At 38.2% G+C, this 25,226-nt stretch overlaps 2 protein-coding genes across 10 annotated transcripts in view; both read left to right on the forward strand.

The window, feature by feature from the left end:
• ubtfl (upstream binding transcription factor, like) overlaps positions 1-21,772 on the forward strand; it is a 45,390-nt gene extending 23,618 nt beyond the window's left edge. Inside the window, exons 4-20 of one of the 8 annotated variants that reach the window (XM_079819610.1) lie at positions 270-353; positions 473-628; positions 1,852-1,916; positions 2,009-2,129; positions 2,310-2,420; positions 2,516-2,643; positions 3,647-3,788; positions 7,386-7,427; positions 7,537-7,650; positions 7,745-7,900; positions 9,576-9,704; positions 11,353-11,438; positions 11,697-11,886; positions 13,278-13,325; positions 18,750-18,881; positions 19,053-19,169; positions 21,103-21,772. In XM_079819610.1, coding sequence (XP_079675736.1) covers positions 270-353; positions 473-628; positions 1,852-1,916; positions 2,009-2,129; positions 2,310-2,420; positions 2,516-2,643; positions 3,647-3,788; positions 7,386-7,427; positions 7,537-7,650; positions 7,745-7,900; positions 9,576-9,704; positions 11,353-11,438; positions 11,697-11,886; positions 13,278-13,325; positions 18,750-18,881; positions 19,053-19,169; positions 21,103-21,189 — 1,908 coding nt within the window. In that variant the 3' untranslated portion in view covers positions 21,190-21,772. The remainder of the gene's footprint in view (positions 1-269; positions 354-472; positions 629-1,851; positions 1,917-2,008; positions 2,130-2,309; positions 2,421-2,515; positions 2,644-3,646; positions 3,789-7,385; positions 7,428-7,536; positions 7,651-7,744; positions 7,901-9,575; positions 9,705-11,352; positions 11,439-11,696; positions 11,887-13,277; positions 13,326-18,749; positions 18,882-19,052; positions 19,170-21,102) is intronic. The other 7 variants (XM_079819611.1, XM_079819614.1, XM_079819615.1 and 4 more) reach the window with 7 other exon arrangements.
• Positions 21,773-23,749: 1,977 nt separating this feature from the next.
• The window catches only part of asap1a (ArfGAP with SH3 domain, ankyrin repeat and PH domain 1a), a 99,342-nt gene continuing 97,865 nt past the window's right edge, over positions 23,750-25,226 (forward strand). For both annotated transcript variants that reach the window (XM_079819626.1, XM_079819627.1), the window contains exons 1-2: positions 23,750-23,872; positions 24,229-24,313. In XM_079819626.1, coding sequence (XP_079675752.1) covers positions 24,255-24,313 — 59 coding nt within the window. In that variant the 5' untranslated portion in view covers positions 23,750-23,872; positions 24,229-24,254. The remainder of the gene's footprint in view (positions 23,873-24,228; positions 24,314-25,226) is intronic.

Genomic DNA, 25,226 nt, shown 5'->3' on the forward strand with positions numbered 1-25,226 from the left:
AATAATTTTGGTTGCCGAACATTCGGTGCATCCCTAACAGTAACGTTAATAATCTCATCCATGAACATGATTTCTGCCCGAGTCCTATCCCGATTCTTTCCCACCGGCTGTGAGGTGAAGACCACATGTCCCAAGATTCTGCGCTCAAACGTGGCGTCATCAAACTACGCCTTTGTTTTGAATAGGCGACCTCTAGCGGACGGAAAAGTTACATAGTGCAGCTTTAAAATGAAATCAAATGGAGTTGTATAATCATTTTCCCACTCTAGGTGCGCAAATACAGAACGATGACAGAGCTCATTGTGGATGCTATTGAATATGTGAAGAACCCTTATAAGGGGAAAAAATTGAAGGTGAGAATGCAAAGATATATAAAAGTTCTTGATATCTCTTTTATCCTAATCAAATTTCATGATTTACTCTGGTGTATTATGTCAAATTTCATAGTGTTCATGCATTTAACTCTGTTTAGACACATCCAGACTTCCCAAAGAAACCCCTCACTCCCTACTTTCGCTTCTTTATGGAGAAACGAGCCAAGTATGCAAAAATCCACCCCGAGATGAGCAACTTGGATCTCACCAAGATTCTGTCCAAAAAATACAAAGAGCTTCCTGAAAAGAAAAAGGTTAGTTTTTGTGGGTAGTTTTGGGAAGTTTAGTTGTCCTTCAGTGTGACATGCTATACTTTTGATTATTTTGCTCATTCTTTTCTAATTATTATGCATGATGTTATTGTTAAATAAAACTAAAACTATTAAAAAATTGGTTTTGGTAATTGGAGTAAAGATGAACTATATTAAAGGGTTCTTATTGTTTTATGATGTTTCCTGTGGTGCACTTATAATGTTAGAAGGCTTTTTACATCAAAAATGGTCATTATTTATAAATAAAAGGCATTTTTCCTGCCCTGATTTTAGCCCTCTGCTCTGAACGCTCTGTTTTAAGGGGCGTGTCCGCTGGGAGACTTCCACTGCTGTGATTGGCTAACGTCTTTGCGTTTGAAATAGTATTACTCTCTCTTTTAGCGCGTTTTTACAATTACAGCTCTCATGGTTAACTAATCGTGAAAAGTGTTGCATTACATTAAGATCTATGGCATTATATTTAGATCTCTGGCATTATATTTAGATCTATGGCATTGCCACTAACAGTGCAAACGTGATATAGTAACGAGATTTGTTTAATAAAACGGGAGTCACTGATAAAGGCGGCACTGAAAAATTTGATTTGATTGACAGCTGCAGCGCTCGCTGCTCCAACGATTGCAAAGGGAGATTACTTTAATCGTTTTCTTTATAGAATTTAATCACCATTATATAACAGATTATTTTCCTCCTACTTAGAGAAACAACGCAAGTTGATGTTTAGTCACTGGTCTGATTTAATGACACACAGACAAAGAACATCTGACTGTAAATGAATCATTACATTTTAGGTCTGGCATTAAAATGAACACAGTTACTTACATGTTGCATTACTGTCGAGCCCAGGCACTGCACAATATTTTGTAATCCTGGACGGCATGTTTTTTGCTTGGTAGCTCGATCTGGTTTAACACTAGGTCTGTGTTACATGCGTGGATCGGTGGGCGGGGCTAAACAAGCAGTGATGAAGTAGGCGTTAATCTTCTTCTGCAGAGGCGGTGCTTGCCTCCCTTTGACGTCGTTTGCTGGGTCTGGTGTCAATAAAAGCTTTAATTGGACTAACAAGGAAGTTTTCAGTTCTGAAAATTACAGGATATGCTTATAGTATGATGACCTCTTATATGTCAAAAGCTCGAGGAAAATTTTATTTCTCAGTTCATGATCCCTTAAAAAAATTATAAATATAAAACTATTGCTTTTGTCAGCTCAAGTACATTCAAGAGTTCCAGAGAGAGAAAGAATCGTTTGAGAAGAACATGGCACGATTCAAGTTAGTGTCCACGTTCCTCCACACAAAAATAACACAAGTATGTCCGTCTTTTTTTTACTGTTGATTCATTGAAAAGCTTCTATTGTTTTTAGGGAGGACCACCCAGATTTAATAGAGGAGCGAAAGAAGTCAGACCTCCCAGAGAAGCCCAAGACCCCTCAGCAGCTCTGGTACAACCATGAGAAGAAGGCCTACATGAAAATTCACCCAGAGGTAACAGAATTTGGCAAAAGTGGTCATATAGTCTTGGTATAGCAACTCGAGTACAAAGAGCGAGAACTGAGTAACTGAATCCAGCTTATGACTTATTTATATAAAATTCAACATTTTGACCGCATATTCAACTCTTTATGGATGGACCTACACTCACTTTTCCATGTTTGACACTTGTAGATAAGCCAGAAGGAGCTGAAGGAAGCATTACGCAGACAGTGGTCCCAGTTACCAGACAAAAAGAGGCTGAAATGGATCAGCAAAGCTCTCGAGCTGCAGAAACACTACGAGGTACGGCTTTGTGTTCTCACTGAGGCTAAGGTGATGAAGTCTTTGTTGATTAGAGGGACATTGTGAACTATGTGAAATATTACTTCCTCATACAGGACAGCATGAGAGTGTATTTTGAAGCTCATCCAGATGCAAACTCTGATGAGCACGTCAAGTCTGTTTTGACCAAGGCTGAACGGCAGCTCAAGGACAAGTTTGATGGCCGGCCAACCAAACCACCACCGTATGTTTTAAACCGCTATGCAACATTTGGTTTTCTCAGGAATCTCTTAATGTAGTGGTTTTGCTTATGCAGGCTTACCTTACCAATATATCAGGGTTCCCACTCGTCCTGGAAAACCTTGAAAACCTGGAAAATTGATGACAAATTTTCCAGTCCTGGAAAACACATGGAAAATTAGAGAAAATGTAAAATGTCCTGGAAAATCTTGTTGTTGTCTGGGAAAATTCTTTAAAAAAAGGTGATTTCTTTAGCCGAGCATAAAGAGTTTATCGCTGGCCCAAACAATTAGCGCTAGTTGCAGAAAGCACATGTTCAGGAAAGCTGAGTTTGATACGTACGAGTAGTATTTTGAATAATGATGTTTAGTCTTGCTAATGCTATAACTGCTCAAATGTATGCAGTGAATGTTAACTCGTAAGCACAAGTTTGTGTGTTTTAAAGTCAGAATTGCAAGATATAGTCAGAATTGCGTGATATAAACTCGCAATTTTGACTTTTTTGCGCAGTTGTGAGTTTATATCTTGTAATTCTGACTTCTTTTCTCAGAATTGTGAGATCTAAACTGAGTTATAAAGTCCAATTCTGAGGAAAAAAAGAATTGCGACAATTTTCGCGTTTATATCACAAATATGTAAACTCGTAATTGCGAGAGAGTCAGACTAGCGAGATAAAGTCACAATTACCGTTTCTTTCTATTCTGTGGTGTAAACAAGCTTCCATAGTCATAATGTATGATTAAGAGCTCATATTGAAAAATGCTGGATTGTTAAGTAATGGCAATAAACTGTACGCTTTTAAAGACTTAGAAAGCAATATTTGGCATGATTCTTGTCTTTTATTCCCGCTGTAGTTAAATTGAAAATGTCCTGGAAAAGTACTGAAAAATGGTTGCTGAAAAAGAGTGGGAACCCTGATATATGCTGCTCTTAGAAATAGGGTTGCTGAACTAGTGGTTCTTGTATATGCAGTTTTTTAAGTATATTTTGATGGTTATGTTCTGCAGAAATGGCTATTCTCTGTACTGTGCTGAGCTAATGGTAAACATGAAGGACGTGCCGAGCACGGAGCGAATGGTGCTATGCAGTAAGCAGTGGAAGATGATGACCCAGAAAGAGAAGGACATGTTCCAGAAACGATGCGAACAGGTCTTGTAGACCCATCTACTCTTGATTGTTTAACCCAAAAGAGAAAATATTAAAAGTCAATATCAATAGTAATCCAAAAAAGTCTCTGTGGTTGACCAATGGCTGGCCCTGATTGGGGTGGCCGATGACCAAAATGGTACATGCGTGTATATACACTACCGTTCAAAAGTTGAATGCTTTTGAAGGAAGTCTATTATGCTCATCAAGGCTACATTTATTTGATCAAAAATGCACAAAAAAGTAATATTGTTAAATATTATTACAGGTAAAAATAACATTTTATATATGTTTAAATGTAAATGATTCCTGTGATGGCAAAGCTGTATTTTCAGCATCATTACGCCAGTCTTCAGTGTCACATGATCCTTCAGAAGTCATTCTAATATGATGATTGGGTGCTTAGAAACATTTTCTTTTCATTTTGTGCCGCTTAATATTTTTGTGGAAACAACTTTTTAAGGATTGTTTGAACAGAAAGTTTTAAAAACAGCATTTATTTGAAAAAAAATCTTCTTTTCTTTACTGTAATATTTGGTCAATTTAAAGGGTTAGTTCACCCAAAAATGACCCTCCTGTCGTTCCAAACCAGTAAGACCTTTGTTCATCTTTGGAATACAATAATATATTTTTGATGAAATCTGAGAGTTTTCTGAACCATCCATAGACAGCAACGTCTTTGCAACTTTCAAGGCCCAGAAAGGAAGTAAAGACAGCATTAAAATAGTCCATGTGACTACAATAGTTCAACCTTAATGTTGTGAAGCGACGAGAATACTTTTGTACGAAAAAATAAATAAAATAACGACTTTATTCAACAATTTCTTCTCGTCTGTGTCAGTCTCCTACGCTGTTGACGTAGTAAACACAGTGCAGAGCTTCCAGGTTCTGCGTCAGAACGCTGACTCCCCATTGGCCGATGCTGTTCATGTGATCACTACAACCCATGCGTGGCCAATAATGAGGCGGCATTCTGACGTAGAACCTGGAAGCGATGTACCGTTTTTACTACGTTAATAGTGTAGGAGAATGGCATTGAAGAGAAGAGATTGTTGAATAAAGTCGTTATTTTTGTTTAGTTTTTTTGCACAAAAATTATTCTCGTCGCTTCATAACATTTAAGGTTGAACCACTGTCATCACATGGGTGAGTAATTAATGACAGAATTTGTATTTTTGGGGGAACTAACCCTTTAATACATTCTTGCTGAATAAAAGTATTATTTCTTTAAAGAAATAATTAACCAAAAAAAGAAAATAAAAAATGTGTCATTGACATAACTGTAGATTTTGGAACTGGCAAAGGGGGACGGTAAACACTCCAGTTAATTGGCAAAGCAGGCATGGCTAATAATAATAAATATTATTATTTTAACAATTCTTAAAGGGGTCATCAGATGCAAAATTCACTTTTAAATGGTGTTTGCATATAAATGTGTCTTTGCGGTGTGTGGACACAACACCCTACAATGATAAAAAATCAATTCACTCCTTTTTAAATCCTCAAAACGGCTAAGCGTTCTCAATAAATCAAGCGGTTTTAATTTTCTGCGCAATATGATGTCATATTGCCCATGCTCCGCCCACAACCGCTGACGGACTGTCCCATAGTCGCATATTTTCACCCTCAGCCAATTGTACACTAGCTATGTTTCCATCCAAAGTTGCGAATATAATTTATGCCCAAAAATGCAATATCGCATAAAACATTTGCGAATAAAGCACCGTTTCCATCCAGTGAGTCGAAGAGAACATAATCGTCACTTCCTGATAAACTATCACTAAAAAAATCACTAAGAAACATAGGAGAAGCCACCATATATAATCATTTTCGTATATATAATAAATGATTTGCGTCTCAGAGAAACTTGTGCGTCTCAACAAACTTTGAGATGCTTTCAGAGACAGATGTGCTGTTTGGGAACGCAGTCGTGTAAGACAGTTCTAGGAGGGAAATATACCGAGCATCTTTGACAACAGACTTCTTAAAGACCAAAACAGCATTTCAGATGCTGTGCAAACAAGATTTTTCCGCTGGTTAGTACAGTTATGCTGTTACATCGCGAAAGTCACATGATTTTCTTTATGCGCATTAAGGAATTTATTCAGTAAATGCGTTTCCATTGTAGTTTATGCGCATGTTATCGTATCGACAGTGTAAATTTTGACAGCAAATTTTGATTTAGTTTTAGTCATAGTCTTTTGACTAAAATGCCATTTAGTTTTAGTCATATTTTAGTCATATGAATTGTTTTTAGTTTTAGTCGACTAAATCTACAGTAGTTTTAGTCTCCTAAAATCTAATGAGTTTAGTTAAATTGTAATAAATTAAGCATTTAAGCCTTACATAACTGACTGTCACTTGAACTGACATTTTGATATCATTTTGTTTTTGAAATTAAAAATACACGAAAGAGCTCAATTCACTTTTTTTGTTTGTTTTTTTTTACAGCTATATAGTTTTTAGAACTTTGTATTTCTGTTTTAGTTAGTAGGCCATATCAGGTTTGTTTATTTATTTATTTTTATTTAATTTATTTAATTTCAAGTAATGAAGATTTTTTTTTATGGTTTTAGTTAACTATTATAACCCAGATACTTTATTGAATATGTGTCAAATACTGGTCTTTCCTCCTGAATATGAATTAAATGGGAATGAAATTAAATACAGTTTATTGTGTAACCAAAAACGAATATATAATGCGTGACTTGTAATTATAAACAAGCTCGAAATACACAGAGACTCTTATTTTGAAATGTCTACGCCTCTGTTGCAGTTGCAGGAGCTCATTCAAGTTCAGATGAGGAGATCAAATATGCATTGTTACAACCGTCTTAAACATATGACTATATAAACATCGTAAAGTACACACTGTCATTATTCTTCAGCATTAGTTCATAAACAATTGCCTGGCATAAATATGTTATTCATTGATTGTGAGCCGCTCTGGAGCGCTGGATTGGGGGTGTGTGAGCCTGTAGAAGCGCAACAGCGCCATGTTTTCCAGCGGTTAGATCAGTTCACACAGGAAACATCAGCTCTGACTGGATCTCTTCCCTAATCGTCCCTCCCTAACATTTTCGTCTCGTTTTTATTTGTTGACGAAAATGACAGTTGATTTTCGTCATAGTTTTTGTCATCAAACACTAGTTTTTATTTAGTTATCGTCTCGTTTTCGTCAGTGAAAAAAGGTTGTTGACGAAAATTATGACGAAAATTATTTGTCAACGAAATTAACACTGCGTATCAGATAGAAAATTTATCCTACTCAAACGAGTGCATAAGTTTTTAATGCGCATCTTGGCGTTTGCATACAGTATTTTTTGATGCGATATCCCAAAATGCACATAAAAATAGGTGGATGGAAACATAGCTACTGTCAGCTGAGGCAGTTTTTGAGGAGGTAAAAAGGGTGTTGTTTTACACAAACATTGAGGAATTTTAACTAAAGTACGTTACAGAATTTACATGAAGACCCTAAAGGATCATACCAACTTGTGGGAAATGGGCATCCGATGAACCCTTTAATAACACAGTTGTTACATTAACACTGGCTTAGCTATAACTAAAAATGACAGTCTGTTTTATCTGTCTCATCAGAAAAAGAAACAGTATGAGATTGACCTTCAGAGGTTTATTGAGGCAAGTACAAGGCACCACAAATTCATACTATTACAACAGAGACGGTTGAATTCTTGATTCTGCCTTTAAAGGATGGCCCTGGTTATTCTGACACTTTGTCTCTCTGCAGAGTCTCCCAGAAGAGGAGAGAGACCGTGTGCTGGGAGAGGAGAAGCTGGGAGGCAGTAAGCTGAGCTTAGCTGGGGCAGGCAGTCCCCTGAGGGCCAAATCCCCATCTGTGAAGGTGGCCATGTGCAAGATGTCCTTGTTTATGTACATGCATGCTGTTATGCTCTCTGAATTAGAATGAGTAGTAGTTTCTTCTTGTTGTGCCGTAGGAACGGTGCCGTGACCCTGAGCTGGATCAGTGGGGGCATGTGCTTTCAAAAGAGAAGCGAGACAATAAGAAGAAAACGCGGCTTCCTGAAACGCCGAAGACTCCGGAGGAGATGTGGCAGCAGAGCGTGATAGGAGACTATCTGGCTAAATACAGAGTAAGAGCCACATGAAAGATTTTTCATAAGCTAGGAAGAGTTGAATCACTGAATGCTAAAGTAAGATTCGTTTTTAAAGGAACACGCCAAAATAGGCTCATTTTCCGTCTCCCCTAGAGTTAAACAGTTGAGTTTTATCGTTTTCGAATCCTTTCAGCCGATCTCTGGGTCTGGTAGCACTTTTAGCATAGTTTAGCATAGATCATTGAATCTGATTAGACCGTTAGCATCTCGCTCAAAAAGGACTAAAAATGACCATGGGTGCAGCAGGCGCAGCACCTGAAAATAGGCTAACTTTCGTCAACATAACCAACGTGACAACCGGCTTACACAGAGAGCGCTGGGGACTATTTTCAGGCGCTGTGTAATATCATTGCGCCGCTGCACTCATGAGACGGCACAAAGTTCCTTGATTATTACACAGAAATGAGTGTATAGTTCCTAGCCATATTGGCCTATGTCGGTTGGTCTTAGTACACGATGTAACTACAGAAAAGTCAAGTTTTAAATAGGAAAAATATCGAAACTCTTTGGTAATTTTTTGAGCGAGATGCTAACGGTCTAATCAGATTCAATGATCTATGCTAAACTATGCTAAAAGTGCTTCCACCAGACCAGGGCCCGTATTCATAAAGAATCTTAATGCAAAGAGTTGCTCCTAGTGACAAAATTCGAAGAAAATTCTTAGAAATGTGGGGGTTTACTCTTAAAACTAACTAAAAAATCCTAGTAAAGAAAAAAGTAATTCAGAAAGCATCTTAACCCTTAAAAGAGGTCTTAAGGTCAAATTTGTTAGGAGCACGGACAAGGACTTTTAAGAGGCTTAAGAGTTTCTTTAGCAGCGGAGAAAATGGCGGAAAGACAAAGAGGGAGAATAAATGTGTTGCAGACAATGGATGACAGTGACTTAAGACGCTATAGATTAGATTGTGCAGGGACCATGTTTGTTGCATTAAACCCAACTTTCAAACCACCAATTAAATAGACAAGCCAGCAATTAGTGTAATTGGAAAGAGTGGAACAATGTTTATAGTTCTAAGCCAATGAAATACCTTATAGAAAATTAACAGCATGGTAAATAATAAAAGGATTTATATACATATATAATGTGTGTGTGTTTGTGTGAGTGAGAGAGAACGGTAAAATTGGACAATTTGCACTTGTAATTTCAAAGGCTTAGAATAGACCCTATACTTAAAAGCGCTCCTTTTTTCCCCTTTTTGGACAACCAACCAATCACAGTCTTCAAAAGACTGTGTCATATGTAGCAACGGGGTCAGCCCCGCCTCTTCACTAAGATAACATTTTTTGTATTTTCCTTGCTCAGAGTTGCTCTCAGATCGGTCCCGAATAGCTCTTAAGCTAAGACTCCTACGTAAACGTTTTTAAGCTAAATTAGGAGTTTTCTGAGAGGACTCTTAGAATCTTTATGAATACGGGCCCTGGAGATCGGCTGAATGGATTAGAAAACGGTAAAACTCAACTGTTTAACTCTATTTTCAAAAAAAGATCCTTTAACCATGAAATTTGTATTCAAAATGTGTGTCATCATGCAGGGCAGCTCCGCCCAGAGAAAAATCTCATTACTCTAAAACCACACCGATTGTCTTGCTTTCCAACATACTTGAGCTACCACTGTACTCTTTTCTAAAAACAGTAAACTTTAACTTTACAGAACGACCGGAAGAAAGCGCAGAATGCAATGGATGCTGCTTGGAAGGCCATGGAAAAGAAGGAGAAGATTCCTTGGATCAAGAAGGCTGCAGAGGACCAGAAGCGATACGAGGTTCAGTACCGGACCGTGGTCAGTGACCAGACGTTTTGACCACTGTCTTCTCACCTGTGCTGAAGAAATGTCAAAATGTTGGTCACCCCTAACTTTCCTCCTCCCCAGAGTAGAGGTGGAGGGGTCTACAATGGATGCACTTGTGTGTATGTGCTTAGTTTGCGCTGTTTCCAGCTGAAGTTGGTGGAACTTGTACTTTTGAGCGTTACTCAACATCATTGCAGTGATGTTTAAATGTCTTCATTTTAGTGTCACTTATTTGTGCATATTCTCATGAATCTGGCATCTTAATGTGCTAACTTTTTTGTATATACACTCACCTAAAGGATTATTAGGAACACCATACTAATACTGTGTTTGACCCCCTTTCGCCTTCAGAACTGCCTTAATTCTACGTGGCATTGATTCAACAAGGTGCTGAAAGCATTCTTTAGAAATGTTGGCCCATATTGATAGGAGAGCATCTTGCAGTTGATGGAGATTTGTGGGATGCACATCCAGGGCGCGAAGCTCCCGTTCCACCACATCCCAAAGATGCTCTATTGGGTTGAGATCTGGTGACTGTGGGGGCCATTTTAGTTCAGTGAACTCATTGTCATGTTCAAGAAACCAATTTGAAATGATTGGAGCTTTGTGACGGTGCATTATCCTGCTGGAAGTAGCCATCAGAGGATGGGGACATGGGGGTCATAAAGGGATGGACATGGTCAGAAACAATGCTCAGGTAGGCCGTGGCATTTAAACCATGCCCAATTGGCACTAAGGGGCCTAAAGTGTGCCAAGAAAACATCCCCCACACCATTACACCACCACCACCAGCCTGCACAGTGGTAACAAGGCATGATGGATCCATGTTCTCATTCTGTTTACGCCAAATTCTGACTCTACCATCTGAATGTCTCAACAGAAATCGAGACTCATCAGACCAGGCAACATTTTTCCAGTCTTCAACTGTCCAATTTTGGTGAGCTTGTGCAAATTGTCGCCTCTTTTTCCTATTTGTAGTGGAGATGAGTGGTACCCGGTGGGGTCTTCTGCTGTTGTAGCCCATCCGCCTCAAGGTTGTGCGTGTTGTGGCTTCACAAATGCTTTGCTGCATACCTCGGTTGTAACGAGTGGTTATTTCAGTCAAAGTTGCTCTTCTATCAGCTTGAATCAGTCGGCCCATTCTCCTCTGACCTCTAGCATCAACAAGGCATTTTCGCCCACAGGACGGCCGCATACTGGATGTTTTTCCCTTTTCACACCATTCTTTGTAAACCCTAGAAATTGTTGTGCATGAAAATCCCAGTAACTGAGCAGTTTGGGAAATACTCAGACCGGCCCGTCTGGCACCAACAACCATGCCACGCTCAAAATTGCTTAAATCACCTTTCTTTCCCATTCTGACATTCAGTTTGGAGTTCAGGAGATTGTCTTGACCAGGACCACACCCCTAAATGCATTGAAGCAACTGCCATGTGATTGGTTGATTAGATAATGAACAGGTGTTCCTAATAATCCTTTAGGTGAGTGTATATATATATATTTTGTAGTGGTTTATCAGCCTGCTCATCTGTTTTCATGAGCATTTCAACATAGACTTGTCTTATGTCTAGTCTTTGCATTTGGATCAATAGTAAAAGTCTCTTTGCTCATGTTTCTTCTTGTTTTTTTTATTCTGCAGAGGGAGCTGTTAGAGATGAGGACAGTTCTGTCTGGACAGGGGCAAAGAAAACCAAAATTTGATGGCGAGCCTAAGAAGCCTCCGGTGTAAGTGTCACATTTTTAGCTTGTTGTTTACAGAGAGACTTTGGTTACATTTTGTTTTAAGGTGTCTTTGTTACTATACTGTAACTATACATTTAACTACTGAGTAATATTAATTAACAACATGTACTACTACTATATACCATATAATTAGGGTTTAGTTTAGAGTTAATACATTTTTTTTTTTACATAATTTACTGTTATTACTACAGTGAGTACATGTAACAAAGTGTTACCAAAAATTCTCCTTTCCAACCTCAGGAGCGGGTATCAAATGTTCTCTCAGGAACTCCTAACTAACGGTGAGCTGAATCACTTCAGCCTGAAAGAGCGCATGGTGGAGATCGGCAAGCGGTGGCACAAGCTTAGTCAGATCCAGAAGGACAAATATAAAAAGCAGGTGGAGGAACAACAGCTAGAGTACAAAGCTGAGCTTGAAGCTTGGGTAAAGGTAAGGCGTTTGTTGAATCATCCAGTTCTGCAAATCAAACACACTTTGTTTATTATTGGGTCAATGGCATGGTGCTAACTATAGAAATACATTAAAAATACAATTCATATATATTGTATTGAGTAATTATTGTAAATTAGGTATCATTCAAAATACATCCTGTGAAAACCGTTTTGAAATTGAACGTTGCGTTACAATGGAAATGGTACTTTAAATTCTTCTAGCGGGCTCTTCCCCTAGTGGACGGTGTCACGTTTCATATTACAACATTTATTTTAACTACTTTATAATCAAAATCTTTTCTAATCTTGACAAAACGCATATCGTTGGAAAGGTCAGAGTCTCAAGGTTCCATATTTGGTGAACGTTTTGTGATGGAAGTGACATTTGGACAGAAATTTACAGGAAAATGCATCAAAAAAACAATCAATGGAATGTGTGTCACCTGGTGGCTATTTGTGGTACAGCGCCTAAACAAAATCTCATAGGAACTTCAATTTTTGTGATATCAACTTCAAATTTGGGACACAACTTGGTTAGACATATGGCTTTGATTTATAGTAATTTTAGATTAAAAAAAATTTGTAAAATATATATTTTATATAAAATAAAAAATATTTAGTACAGTATTTTTAAATCAGTAAATTTAAACTTCCATAACTTTTTCTTCTTTCTCTTTTTTAACTTACTTTCAAATTTTGAATTGCTTTCACTTCAGTAATAATCTACCGAGTGCCTGCTTTAAAACAAGACCAAACTTAGTTCAATATTCCAAAGCATTCTTGAATTACAGCCCTTGAAGTTTGGATAGTGCATGTTCATGTGTAATCTCAAAAAGGGGGGTGACAGTTAAGGGGTTAATGCATGTATCCACTTTTGTCTCCTTAAACGCTCGTTTTTTTGGGTCGACAGCTTATAAAAACTTATTTCTGGGTTTATTAGCTTGTTTGCTGTACACCCTGTCACATATCAGCTTTTAGACATTGTTCTGTTTTTGGTTATAAGTCAGAAATGACAAGGAGGCGCCCTCACGCAATACAAAGTCAAAGGAGAGTGTTGGATTGTCCCCAGTGTGGGCGTGGCCTAAATGTGCTCTGTCTCTATAGTACAAAAAAAGTCACTTCCCATGATGTTGACACGAGGACGAAATTAAACCCGGAAGTTGAAAATGGCACTAAAGAAAAAACTAGTAACAGATGGTAACGTTCATGTTCAACACAAATAACAAATCTCAGGAATTTTAGCTTTCATGACAAGAAATTGCCACGTGTTTTATTTCCTTTTCTTTAACATGGACACTTTTGTTTGTCTTCTACCTTATTACAAAAAATAAATGTGACTTTGGAGATTTGTAGTGACTTATTTTCCTCTTGTTTTTGCTTTATTCCCAGTCACTATCCCCTCAGGAGCGTGCGGTTTATAAAGAGTTCTCCACTACGGTAAGTCATTGCGCTTTTTCGCATCTGTAACCTGCGCTTTATAATGCAAAGCTCTGAATATTAGAGTTACTTCTCACACAGAATTGACCTATCTGTAAGCCCCTCCCCTCGAACGCAGATGAGCCAATAGCAGTTGAGTATCAGTTGCGCTGGGACCAGAACTCGGACATCTTTAGGCGCCATAGAGAAACATTGGAAAATCTGAAGCTCTCATCGGTTTGATGGTGTTTATGCTACAAAAATGCTTAAATGTCGTGCCTGAGGCACTGTAACACTGACTCCAGGAATCCTGAGAGGATTTTCTGTTTGTCATAATCTTGTTAAGTAACGATTAAAGTCCCTGCTAACATACAAACCGAAATAACGAACTGTTCTCACGTCATGTACCACTGTAGCTCAAAAACACATTTCAGCGCCTCTCCATATTAAACTGGTTATATGTAAATTAATTTAATTTTAGATATGTTTAAGGTCTACATTATCTGACTCCTATTTTGATGGGTATTATAGTCTCCGGGTAGTGAAAGGAAGAGCTCGCACGCAGTTTATCGGAGTTGTTTTGCATATACAAAGTTTACCAGTTATTAACTGCACCCTCGAAAATTCATAAGCTCTGTGTGTATGTTTGTTTACTGTTAGTTGTATGAGTGTTTCAGTGTAATTTGCTGTGTATGTTTGTGAATGAGACTTCTTATGCTTTGTTTGTTCAGCTCTTACGATGATTTTTTTGGAGTGAAAAAGGACATAATAAACTTGATAAACCATCAGTTATAGGACAACTCCGGTGAAAAATGAACCTTGGGGTAATTTACATTTAACATTAACCATGTTAGTGGTATTAACTAGCGATTTAATTTTACTTATTAAATGCCCCATAGACTAGCATTATAAGCTAATCTGTTTTTAGAGATAAAACTCTTTACATTCGATTTTCATGAAAACGCATCCCAGAGAACGATCTACTCGGTAACCATGTGTTAATTACCCCAAGGCTCATTTTTCACCGGAGTTGTCCTTTTAGTTTGGCCATCATTTGGACGGGAAATACACTACATTATGTGTCCAAACACATCTTGGGATAAGGTTTTCACACTGACAGCTGTCATTGTAAGATATAGCAACTCTGTTTGTTTGTCCAAGTTGGCAACAGTAACTAAGGGGGGGCGGGGCTTACCGATAGGTCAATTCATATAGCTGTGATTCACTGTAAACCGATACCCCCTGCACGGCATGGCAAGATGAGGTTAATTTAGTGGATTGACTTTAGTTATAGAGGCTGTTTCTGTCCCAGCCATCACATGTGGCTTCATTATTTCCTTTCTGTCCATTCAGAATCACATACGTCTCTCAACTCAAACTAACAAAACTCGAATCATTATTGTTCTTAGGGCTGTACTATGGGACTACTAGGGATGCAACAATACAGTTAGTCCACGGTTCAATACATACCTCGGTTTTTAACCACGGTTTTCGGTTCGGTTCAGTTCTGATGGCTTGTCACATACATTTTTTGTTATTCTATTCTTAGGCGACAGGAACAGCAAGAGGTTAAGGAGAAAAAAGACTATTTATTATTGCAATACTCTTTCTTTATTTTACTTAAAAGAATTGAAAAACCTACCTTAAACTTAAAACTTTTCTTTAAAAAAAAACCTTGTATTCCTAGTGTATTGTATAATATAAAATATATATATATATAAGATTTACACTGGCAGCTCAGAGCTGTACAGCAGCATTAAAGTATGAAATTGAATGAATGAATGTAAAAATAAAACACTACAGACTTCACTATAAAATATACATTGATTCTTAGCTACTGTATTAGTTTTTCAGTCAAGAGCAGTGAGTGATTTTCTCTTCGTCTTTTGTTGTTGTATTAACATTAAAGGGATAGTTCATTCAAAAAGGAAAATTCTGTCATCGAGAAATGAATACAGGTTTGATTGAAACAATATTAGAGTGTGTAAAGGTGAACTGTCCCTTTAAAGCTACACTGTGTGATATTTTCCCCCATCTAGTGGTGAAAAGGTATATGACCATCCAGTGAATTTTAGTTTCTGTTCCTCTCAATTCCGATTTCGTTTCAACTCCTACGGTGGCCGATTTAGTCCAAGATTAACATGGCTTCCAGTTCGACCTCGTCCACATTCGACACGGTGCCTGTGGGATATTCTGTGCGCAGTGGGATGGTTGGAAATCAACTGGCCTAATTATTCGGCTAGAAAGAACTGCAGCTAATCCAGAGTGAACTTTGATGATAGTAATGTTTATTCAGTCATCCAATTGCAAGGCATAAACAGGTTTGTGTGGATATGTACATAAATGTGGTTTCTGTGAGAGAACAAATAAGGATGGTACATACACAGTTAAGAACTGTATAACTATACTTATAAGTTACATTTGTATAATGTAACCGTAAACCAGAGCTTATTGTACCATATATAGGCGCTAAATGCAGCTGCATTAAAAGGAGCGGAGCTGCCGCTGCTAACAAGCGGTGTCGGGTTACAAAAGTGTGTGCGCCGCTTTAACGTTAGCACTGCAGTGCGCTCTGTATAACAATTGTTAATATGCCGATCAGACCTGATACATATTTCCATCAACATACATTACAAGCAAATATTTCTATAAACGAATAAACATTGTTGATAAAATAACTGAATGATTATTCAAATAGGTGAGCATTATGCTATTGTATGTTGACACAAAAATACTTCTGAGGTGACATCAACTGAATTACGCGATGACACACTCTGAAACACATCTACAATGACAATAACTATTATTACTTACGGAGTTATTAACGCACAGAAATGCCACACAAGGAAAAACAGACTTTTGAGGAATAAACAAGCCAGGAAAACTCTGTATAAAGGCCTGTTCACACCGGGGCGATTTTCGCACGCGTTTATCGCCGACGTTTAACGCCTCGGGACTAAACAATGGGCGCCAATGTGAGTGTTCACACCGACGCGCAAAACGCCAGGCGTAAAAGCGTAATTTTGAAAAAAACGCCTCGGGTTCGTTTTTTTATTTTGACGCGGTTTTTTTTTATTAAAAAACTGTCTGACCAATGAGATCGGCGCTTTTGTTCACGTGCCTGGAGCTGCTGAAGTGACAGTAACACACGACTTGGTGGCGCTCAAGCACAAAAAGGTCTTGCCGAGCACACATTGATACGACGAAGAAGTAGTAAGTAGACAAAGAAGATGAACTGCTAATGCTGCTTGCCAGTTAGCAAAAAGTGTGTGAATGGTTTTGTCCATATACATAATATGTCTATGGTTTTGGCAAGCACGTAAATACTGTCTCTCTTCTCCTTCTGTGTGACAAGCGAGTGTCAGAGGCTTAAAGTGCCGCAGCACCATCTTGTGTACCGGGAGCGCATCGACTGAATGTGCACGTTCACTCGGCGCAGCGCCAGTGAAAATCGCTTGGGTGTGAACACTCAAGACGCGCCGAAAAACGGCACGAAAAACGCTGGCGATAAGCGCGCGTGATATTCGTCCCGGTGTGTACAGGCCTTAACTCTGTTACTGGAGCTGCTGAGATGAAACTCTCTGCGCATGCACCAGACAAGTCTGAACAAGTTGACGCGCACATGCGCGAGGGAGGGAATTTTGTACAGTGCCATCGAGTGTTAAAACCATAGACTGTAAAAAAATATGGACGTAGTGTCCGTGACGTCACCCATAGGATTCTGATGAGCCGTTCTGAAGCGCAAAGTAGGGACGCGCCATCTTGGCAGCGCGTCATCGCGCGTCACTCCCGGATAACAGAAAATGGGCAAAAAGGCGGGACATGGGCGGAGCTTAAGTGACGCGATGACTAACAGACAGCAGATAAATGGCTATCCACCTGTCACTCGAAATGGCCACGCCCTTAATTATTCAGAATTTTAAGGCTTTATATAATGTAAACGAATGAGTTATAAAAAAAAATCACCCCCCTCACAGTTGTCATGAAGGGCAAAAGGAGCCGTATAGACCAAAAGCACAATTTGTACCAGGCTGTAAACATGTTTTATTCTGCTCTAAAGTTGGCCATTTTAACATGGGGCTCAATGAGATTCTGCTCCCTTCTGGATCCTGTCCCTAGCGGCCAGTCGATGAATTGCAGTTTGAGGCACTTCCGTATTGGCTTCAAGAGAAACTGCGGGAGGTTGCCGCTTGGTTAAAACCGGTTAAAACGCGAAGCTTGAATTTACGGGTATGTCCCTCTTTGGCTAATGTACTTTCAAGATGGAGGGGCAAGATGGCGACCACCGTTAGATCCCATTACCTTATGTATTTTCAATGGCATATTATAAACTTACGAGAATACTTTATTACTTGAAAGAAGTAAATATACATTAATGAGCACATATATTTTTGAAAGAACTAAGTGTTTTTAGCTAAGAATAGACTAAAAAAGTTACACAGTGTAGCTTTAAGGACCGTGTGTTCTCTACTGCGCTGTTGTCAATTTAAGACCTCCGTGCATCTGATATACAGACACACACGATTTTACTTTCACTTTATTCATAACCGACTGTGTTTATGTTAACCTTGTGTGTATTTGACAGTATTAGCGCAGTAAGACGACTATTTAGTCCAGTAATCACGTGTTTGACAGGCGTTTAGTGCGCACGCTCGGAAAAGCGCATGTTAAAACCGCGCATGCGAATGAGCCGGTGTCCTGACATTTCACACATGACACCTACCCGTCAGATTGTCCTACCAAGGCTTACTGCGCATGCCCACATAAATATTTTTTATTTTTATTTTTTATATTTACATTTTAAGGGTAGGTTTAGGGTAGGGATAGGGGTAGGTGTGGATAAGCAAATCACATTAATATGATTCTGGTAGCACAATCTGATAGGTAGCATTTTACATCCATATTTAATATTTATTTATTTAAAATATTTACATAGTTTTAAGGGTAGGTTCAGGGTAGGGGTAGGTATGGATATTAATAAAGCCTCAAATCAGATGAATATGACGCTGGAAGCACAATCTGATAGGCAGCATTTTTTGCTGTCGAATTGTGCTACCTGTTTTAATGGGAGGTAGCAAAATCTGACAAGGTAGGACAAATCGACAGAACACCGGCAAGGCATGCAAATGAACTTTCGTGATTGTGAATTACTACAGTGTTCTGTGATTATAACTCTACCACTAACGTGTGATGTGAATGTATGTTGCGTTGTTCAGTATATTGGAATGGAGGCAAATTATAGAATTTGTAGAAAAATAATTAATTAAATGCAAAACCGAGAAAACCGCAATTCACAAGCGCGTATTGAACCATGAATGCCGTACCGAACGGTTCAATATTATATTGAGTATTGTGGCATCCCTAGGGGCTACTAATCATTGCTTGAGCTTGAACGTGTTTTGTTTTGTCCTTGCACCCCACCCTGCCCTATCTCTGCCCTTATAGAAACGGCGAAGCACGACAAAAGCACGAGGTCCCGGGGCGAAAGTCCGAGTCACCAAGGGGAAGGCGGTAGGTGCCAGAGCCGCGCCGGTGGGTCCTGGGGGGGGCAAGCGTTCCATGGCGTACCGGGCCAAGGTAACGCCCGCTCTCTCTGGGCAACTCACCCACACAGGCTATGGACTTAGAGTGTTACATCATCTTAAAGTTTGCTAATTGATTTGTACTGATGGTGTGTGTGTGTGTGTGTGTACACAAGCAAATACCGTGATACGCATGTTTGAGAGAGATGTGACTCTTGGTTTCCAGCAGGACACGTCGGACTCCGATGACGATGATGAGAAAACAGACTCCTCAGACTCGGAGGATGATGATGAGGAGTCATCCGGAAGCACTGATAGTGATGATGATGATGAAGATGATGAGGTTAATTTTCCTTGTGTTAAATTCTAGAAAATCTGCTCTTTAGACCCTTTTCACATTTCCAGGTTTCTCAGAGCGGAAGTCGTCATAGTTGGGTTAAATATTATAGCTGTGAATGAGAGAATACATTAAATATTTTTCTGTGTGCCCATTTGCTCACATAACAAAAGAAAAACGCCACAGTTGTGATTTCACAACTTTCAAAAAGAGGGAATAAATAGAGTGAGATTGATAACGGCTGTGATAAGAGAGAAATATGTTATTTTTTACCATCACTCCCATAGACGCTATTACAAAACACTAGGGATGCAACAATACAGTTAGTCCACGGTTCAATACATACCTCGGTTTTTAACCACAGTTTTCGGTTCGGTTCGGTTCTGATGGCTTGTCACAAGTGTTTTTTGTTATTCTATTCTTAGGCGACAGGAACAGCAAGAGGTTAAGGAGAAAAAAAGAATATTTTTTATTGCAATACTCTTTCTTTATTTTACTTAAAAGAATTTAAAAAACCTTACTTAAACATAAAAATGTACTCAAAAAAACCTTTGTACACATTACTAGTGTATTGTATAATATAAAATAAATGTATATAAAGATTTACACTGGCAGCTCAGAGCTGTACAGCAGCATTTAAGTATGAAATTTAATGAATAAATGTAAAAATAAAACACTACATAGACTTCACTATAAAATATACATTGATTCTTATTAAAGCTACTGTATTAGTTCTTCAGTCAAGAGCAGTGAGTGATTTTCTCTTTGTCTTTTGTTGTTGTATTAACATTCAAGGGATAGTTCATTCAAAAATGAAAATTCTGTCATTGAGAAATGAATACAGGTTTGGAACAATATTAGAGTGAGTAAATAATGACATCATTTTAGAGGTGAACTGTCCCTTTAAGGACGGCTGCGCTGCTGTCAATTTAAGACCTCCGTGCATGTTATCTACAGACACACGCAATTTTACTTTATCTTTAGACATAACCGACTGTGTGTATGTTAACCTTGTGTGTATTTGACAGTATTAGCGCAGTAAGACGACTACTTAGTCCAGTAATCACGTGTTTGACAGGCGTTTAGTGCGCGCGCTCGGAAAAGCGCAAATGCAAAACGCATGCAAATAATGAACTTTAGTGATTGTGAATAACTATAGTTTTCCGTGAGTATAACTCTACCACTAACGTGTGATGTAAATGTATTTCGCTTTGTACAGTATTGGGATGGAGGCAAATGATAGAATTTGTAGAAAAATAGTTAATTAAATGCAAAACCGAAATAAACGCAATTCACAAGCGCGTATTGAACCATGAATGCTGTACCGAACGGTTCAATATTATATTGAGAATTGTGGCATCCCTACTAAACACCCTCACAGCAGCGATAACTTTTTTTATTGTAATTTGATGCAAAAGTAATAAAATTAGGGCTGTCAAAAGATTAATCGCGATTAATCACATCCAAAATAAAAGTTTGTGTTTACATAATATATTGGTGTGTACTCTGTATAATTATTATGTATATATAAATACAAACACATTCATGTATATATTTAAGAAATATTTGCATGTATATACTGTATATACATTTATATAATTTATATTATATATAAATATAATAATTTTTTTAAAAATATATACATGCTTGTGTGTGTTTTTATATATAAATAATAATTATACACAGTACACACACATATATTATGTAAACTTTTATTTTGGATGAGATTAATCGCGATTAATCTTTTGACAGCCTTAAATAAAATACAAAGTATTAGTGTTATAAATGTACATATATTTTTTAAAAAATGAAAACGCTGCAGGATTTACGATATTGATGACCGTTAAAACACGTCATCATCACAGTCTGTGAAAAGGGTCTATTATTATTATTATTGCAGGTGTTCATGTTTTTTCTAACATTGATGTGTGATACACAGAATGAAGATGACGATGAGGACGATGACCGGTCGGACGGCTCCAGCAGCTCATCTTCAGAAGATAGTAGTGACTCTGATTCAGACTAACCTGTCTCACCCCCTCTTAGAGGGGGCTGTGCCGGACACGCCCCCTAGCAAAACCCCGCCCAGAAAACAGGGCGGGCGTTCAGTAGCTGTGAGCTCACAGCATGCAGTAATCTTGCTCCCTAACTTTACAGGGCAAGAGACGAGATGGGGGCTAACAGCTCTCCCCATCACCGCGTCCATGGACTAAAAGTCAATCGGACGACTTTTTCTGTTGTTCTTTCTTTTAACGGAGCTGTGTTACATGTGTGGTAATCGCATCAGTTTTTATTGCCTTTATATAGGTGTGTTATTAAAATCTGTGTTGGCTGTTTTGTTTTTTGTTCTTTTTATTTTAACTCGAAAGGAATTTGTTCGATTAAGCCGGTTGAGCTTTTATAAGTTTTCGAAAGCGTCAGGGTTGCTTGGAGGTGGATGTTAGGGATGAAAGACTTTGAAATGGAGATGAAATCCCCTGTTCTCCTGTTTATATTGGTTTGCCTCAGTTAGTTGCTGAGGTTCTGAGGGCTATACGAGCTGCTCAAGTCTTGTTTAGAACATTCTGTTGCAGATCCTCCATAATAAATGCACTTTTTTCCCTCTTGTACTCAATTGTGCATGTTCAGATGCATCAAAAATGTGATTTATTTATTGCTGTTTCGCTCGGGGACTTTTAGTGTGTGTACCAAATGATTCAATCCATTGTTATAAAAACATGACGGATGTATTTAAGAGCAATGATTTTCAATCCTTTGCAGATACAACCCAATAGAGAAATGAATAACAAATAAATAAATATATGATCAGGCGTAACATTATGACAGGTGAAGTGAATAGCACTGATGATCGCTTCATCACCTGTTAGTGGGTGGGATATATTAGGCAGCAAGTGAACATTTTGTCCTCAAAGTTGATGTGTTAGAAGCAGGAAAAATGGGCAAGCGTAAGGATTTGAGTGAGTTAGACAAGGGCCAAATTGTGATGGCTAGACGATGGATCAGAGCATCTCCAAAACTGCAGATCTTGTGGGGTCATGGGCGGCTCATTGATACACTTGGGGAGCGAAGGCTGGCCCGTGTGGTCTGATCAAACAGACGAGCTACTGGAGCTCAAATTGCTGAAGAAGTTAATGCTGGTTCTGATAGAAAGGTGTCAGAATACACAGTGCATCTCAGTTTGTTGCGTATGACCAGCTGTGACGGGTCAGCAAAAGGGGGACCAACACAATATTAGGTCATAATGTTATGCCTGATTGATGTATTTATATAATATTAACTATTATCGCATCTATAACATTTATTTATAGAAAAGTATATAAAATAATTTTAAAGAAAATATGCCTTTCAAGAGATGAAGGATGTGGATTTGATCTTTGCCTGATTTTAAACATATTTGAAAAAAATAAAAAAAAAACATAATGACATGCATTTAGGCTACTATTTTAGCTATCAGTGTTGGGGAAAGTTACTTTGAAAAGTAATGCATTACAATATTGCGTTACTCCCTTAAAAAGTAACTAATTGAGTTACTTAGTTACTTTTTAAGAAAAGTAATGTGTTACGTTACTTTTGCGTTACTTTTTCTCACCTGGGCTGGGCTTGTTTTTGTTTATAACAAAAATGTTATATTTTTGTGCAACGGTAAAGACCTCTTCATACCAAAATTGAAATAATAAGCCCCAGGCTGAGGTAAAAATGCAAATTTACGCATGAACAGTCGAGGGCGCAGCTCTGCTGCTATTCTGGATAATGGTAGAATAGGATGCAGGAGAAAAATCTAGTAATTTTCATCATCAAAGGTCAGCAGCAAGACATTGGTAAGGTAGATTATGCATAAAAATAGTTGTTTTATTTAACATTTAATTATTGGAGGTTTGCATAGTACTCTGATTTTGCATTTGACTGATTTTAATCATTTTGAGGAGCACAGAATCTTTATTGTGCAAGTGAGATAAATAAATGCTCACATTTAGTCTAGAACTACAATAACCATCATGTTCACACACAGGCCTCTGCACTTATTTTCTCAACATGGGGGCAGGAGAGCTGTCAGTCAAATTAATGTGAAAAAGTAACTCATATATTTTTGTTGTAAATTTGAAAAGTAATGCGTTACTTTACTAGTTACTTGGAAAAAGTAATATTATTACGTAACTCAAGCTACTTGTAATGCGTTCCCCCCCAACACTGGTAGCGATTATCCAAAATACGTTGAAAGTATTTTTTTTAAACTATTTATTAATTAAATTAAACTTCCCTGTGTCTTATGATCCTAATATAGGAGTGAGTAGCATTGCTGATGGTGTTTTCTTCTCAGCTTGTCATTTCTGTCAGTGAGGCTGAATTTAATACCGCAGAACGCGTTCATTTCGCCAGCGGTATCAGATTTCCATTTAAAAGTTAAGCGTTCCCAGTTCCTGCCATTAGTTGTGGTCCTGTGCAGGATTCCCTCCTCCGGCCCCCTCCAGCCCACATGCTTGATTTGCGCTTCCTGTCCAGCAGCAGCTCCAGATGGGGCAGATCAATGCGCGCATTCCAGCTCATTGTAACTGTAGCGGCATGTGATCCAGCCCATAATGTCCGCGCGCTGGACTGAGCACAATGCAGTGAATATGGTGCCATTTGGAAACACGGAGCTCTACGCACAATCGCTTTTGCAATTACTTTTTAATCTGTTGTTAATACGGAGTGAAACCGCAGCTGTCTCGGTAAGTTACTTATAAGGCGTGGCTTTTTTCCCTGAGTGGCAAAATTTGTTTTCAAAAGGGGATTGTAATTTTCTTTGGAAAGATGAGCATCACACTTAACTATTGACATGTTTACTTCTCTGGAAAATCCAGCCTAAATTGGAGAAAATGTGTTTTGGAACATGGTAACTGGTTGACCAACTAACATGCTTCAAAAAAACCGACCGGCCAGTTAAAGATGCTGGTTAAAATGGTCCAAATTGGTGTAGCTTGTACCAGAATCAGCTACTAGTTCTGGATTTTCCAATAGGGAACAGATGTATTTGACACATTCTCCTCTCACTGATGGTAATGCATTTTTATTGTCTCAACTCGAGGCTGTTTTATTGAGGTGACTACAGAGATGAGGTCCTCATCCTCTCGTTTATCAAGTTTTTCCTCCAGGGATTCTTTATGGAGTCGGTGAGTAGAAAATGTACTGCTCTTTTTTTTAATGTAATACCATTCAATCTGCACATCATATCTGCTTATAGTGAGTTTATAGATTTGCACAAGAGTAATCAAACTTTCTTTAGGTTTAAGTGCCAGAACTCTTAAAGTGATAGTTCACCCCACAATTAAACCATGATTTACTCATCCTCAAGTCATCTGAAGTGTATATGACATTCTTCTTTCCTGGCTCTTCCAAGCTTTATAATGGCAGTGAATGGCTTTTTCTGTTTTGAAGTCCATAAAAGTGCATCTATTCATAAAAAAATATGCATCTATCCATCATAAAAGTGCATCCATTCATCATAAAAGTGCATCTATCCATTATAAAAGGGCATCCATCCATCATAAAAGTGCATCCATTCATCATAAAAGTGCATCCATCCATCATAAAAGTGCATCCATCCATCATAAAAGTGCATCCATCCATCATAAAAGTGCATCCATTCATCATAAAAGTGCATCTATCCATCATAAAAGAGCATCTATCCATCATAAAAGTACATCTATCCATCATAAAAGTGCATCCATTCATCATAAAAGTGCATCTATCCATCATAAAAGTGCATCCATTCATCATAAAAGTGCATCCATCCATCATAAAAGTGCATCTATCCATCATAAAAGTGCATCTATCCATCATAAAAGTGCATCCATCCATCATAAAAGTGCATCTATCCATCATAAAACTATATCCATTCATCATAAAAGTGCATCCATTCATCATAAAAGTGCATCCGTTCATCATAAACATGCATCTATCCATCATAAAAGTGCATCCATTCATCATAAAAGTGCATCCATTCATCATAAAAGTGCATCTATCCATCATAAACATGCATCTATCCATCATATGATGCGTTTGTGTGAGAAAAATATCCGTATT

The sequence above is a fragment of the Gobio gobio genome (genome assembly GCF_949357685.1).
Source record: "Gobio gobio genome assembly, chromosome: 6".
Lineage (NCBI taxonomy): Eukaryota > Metazoa > Chordata > Actinopteri > Cypriniformes > Gobionidae > Gobio > Gobio gobio.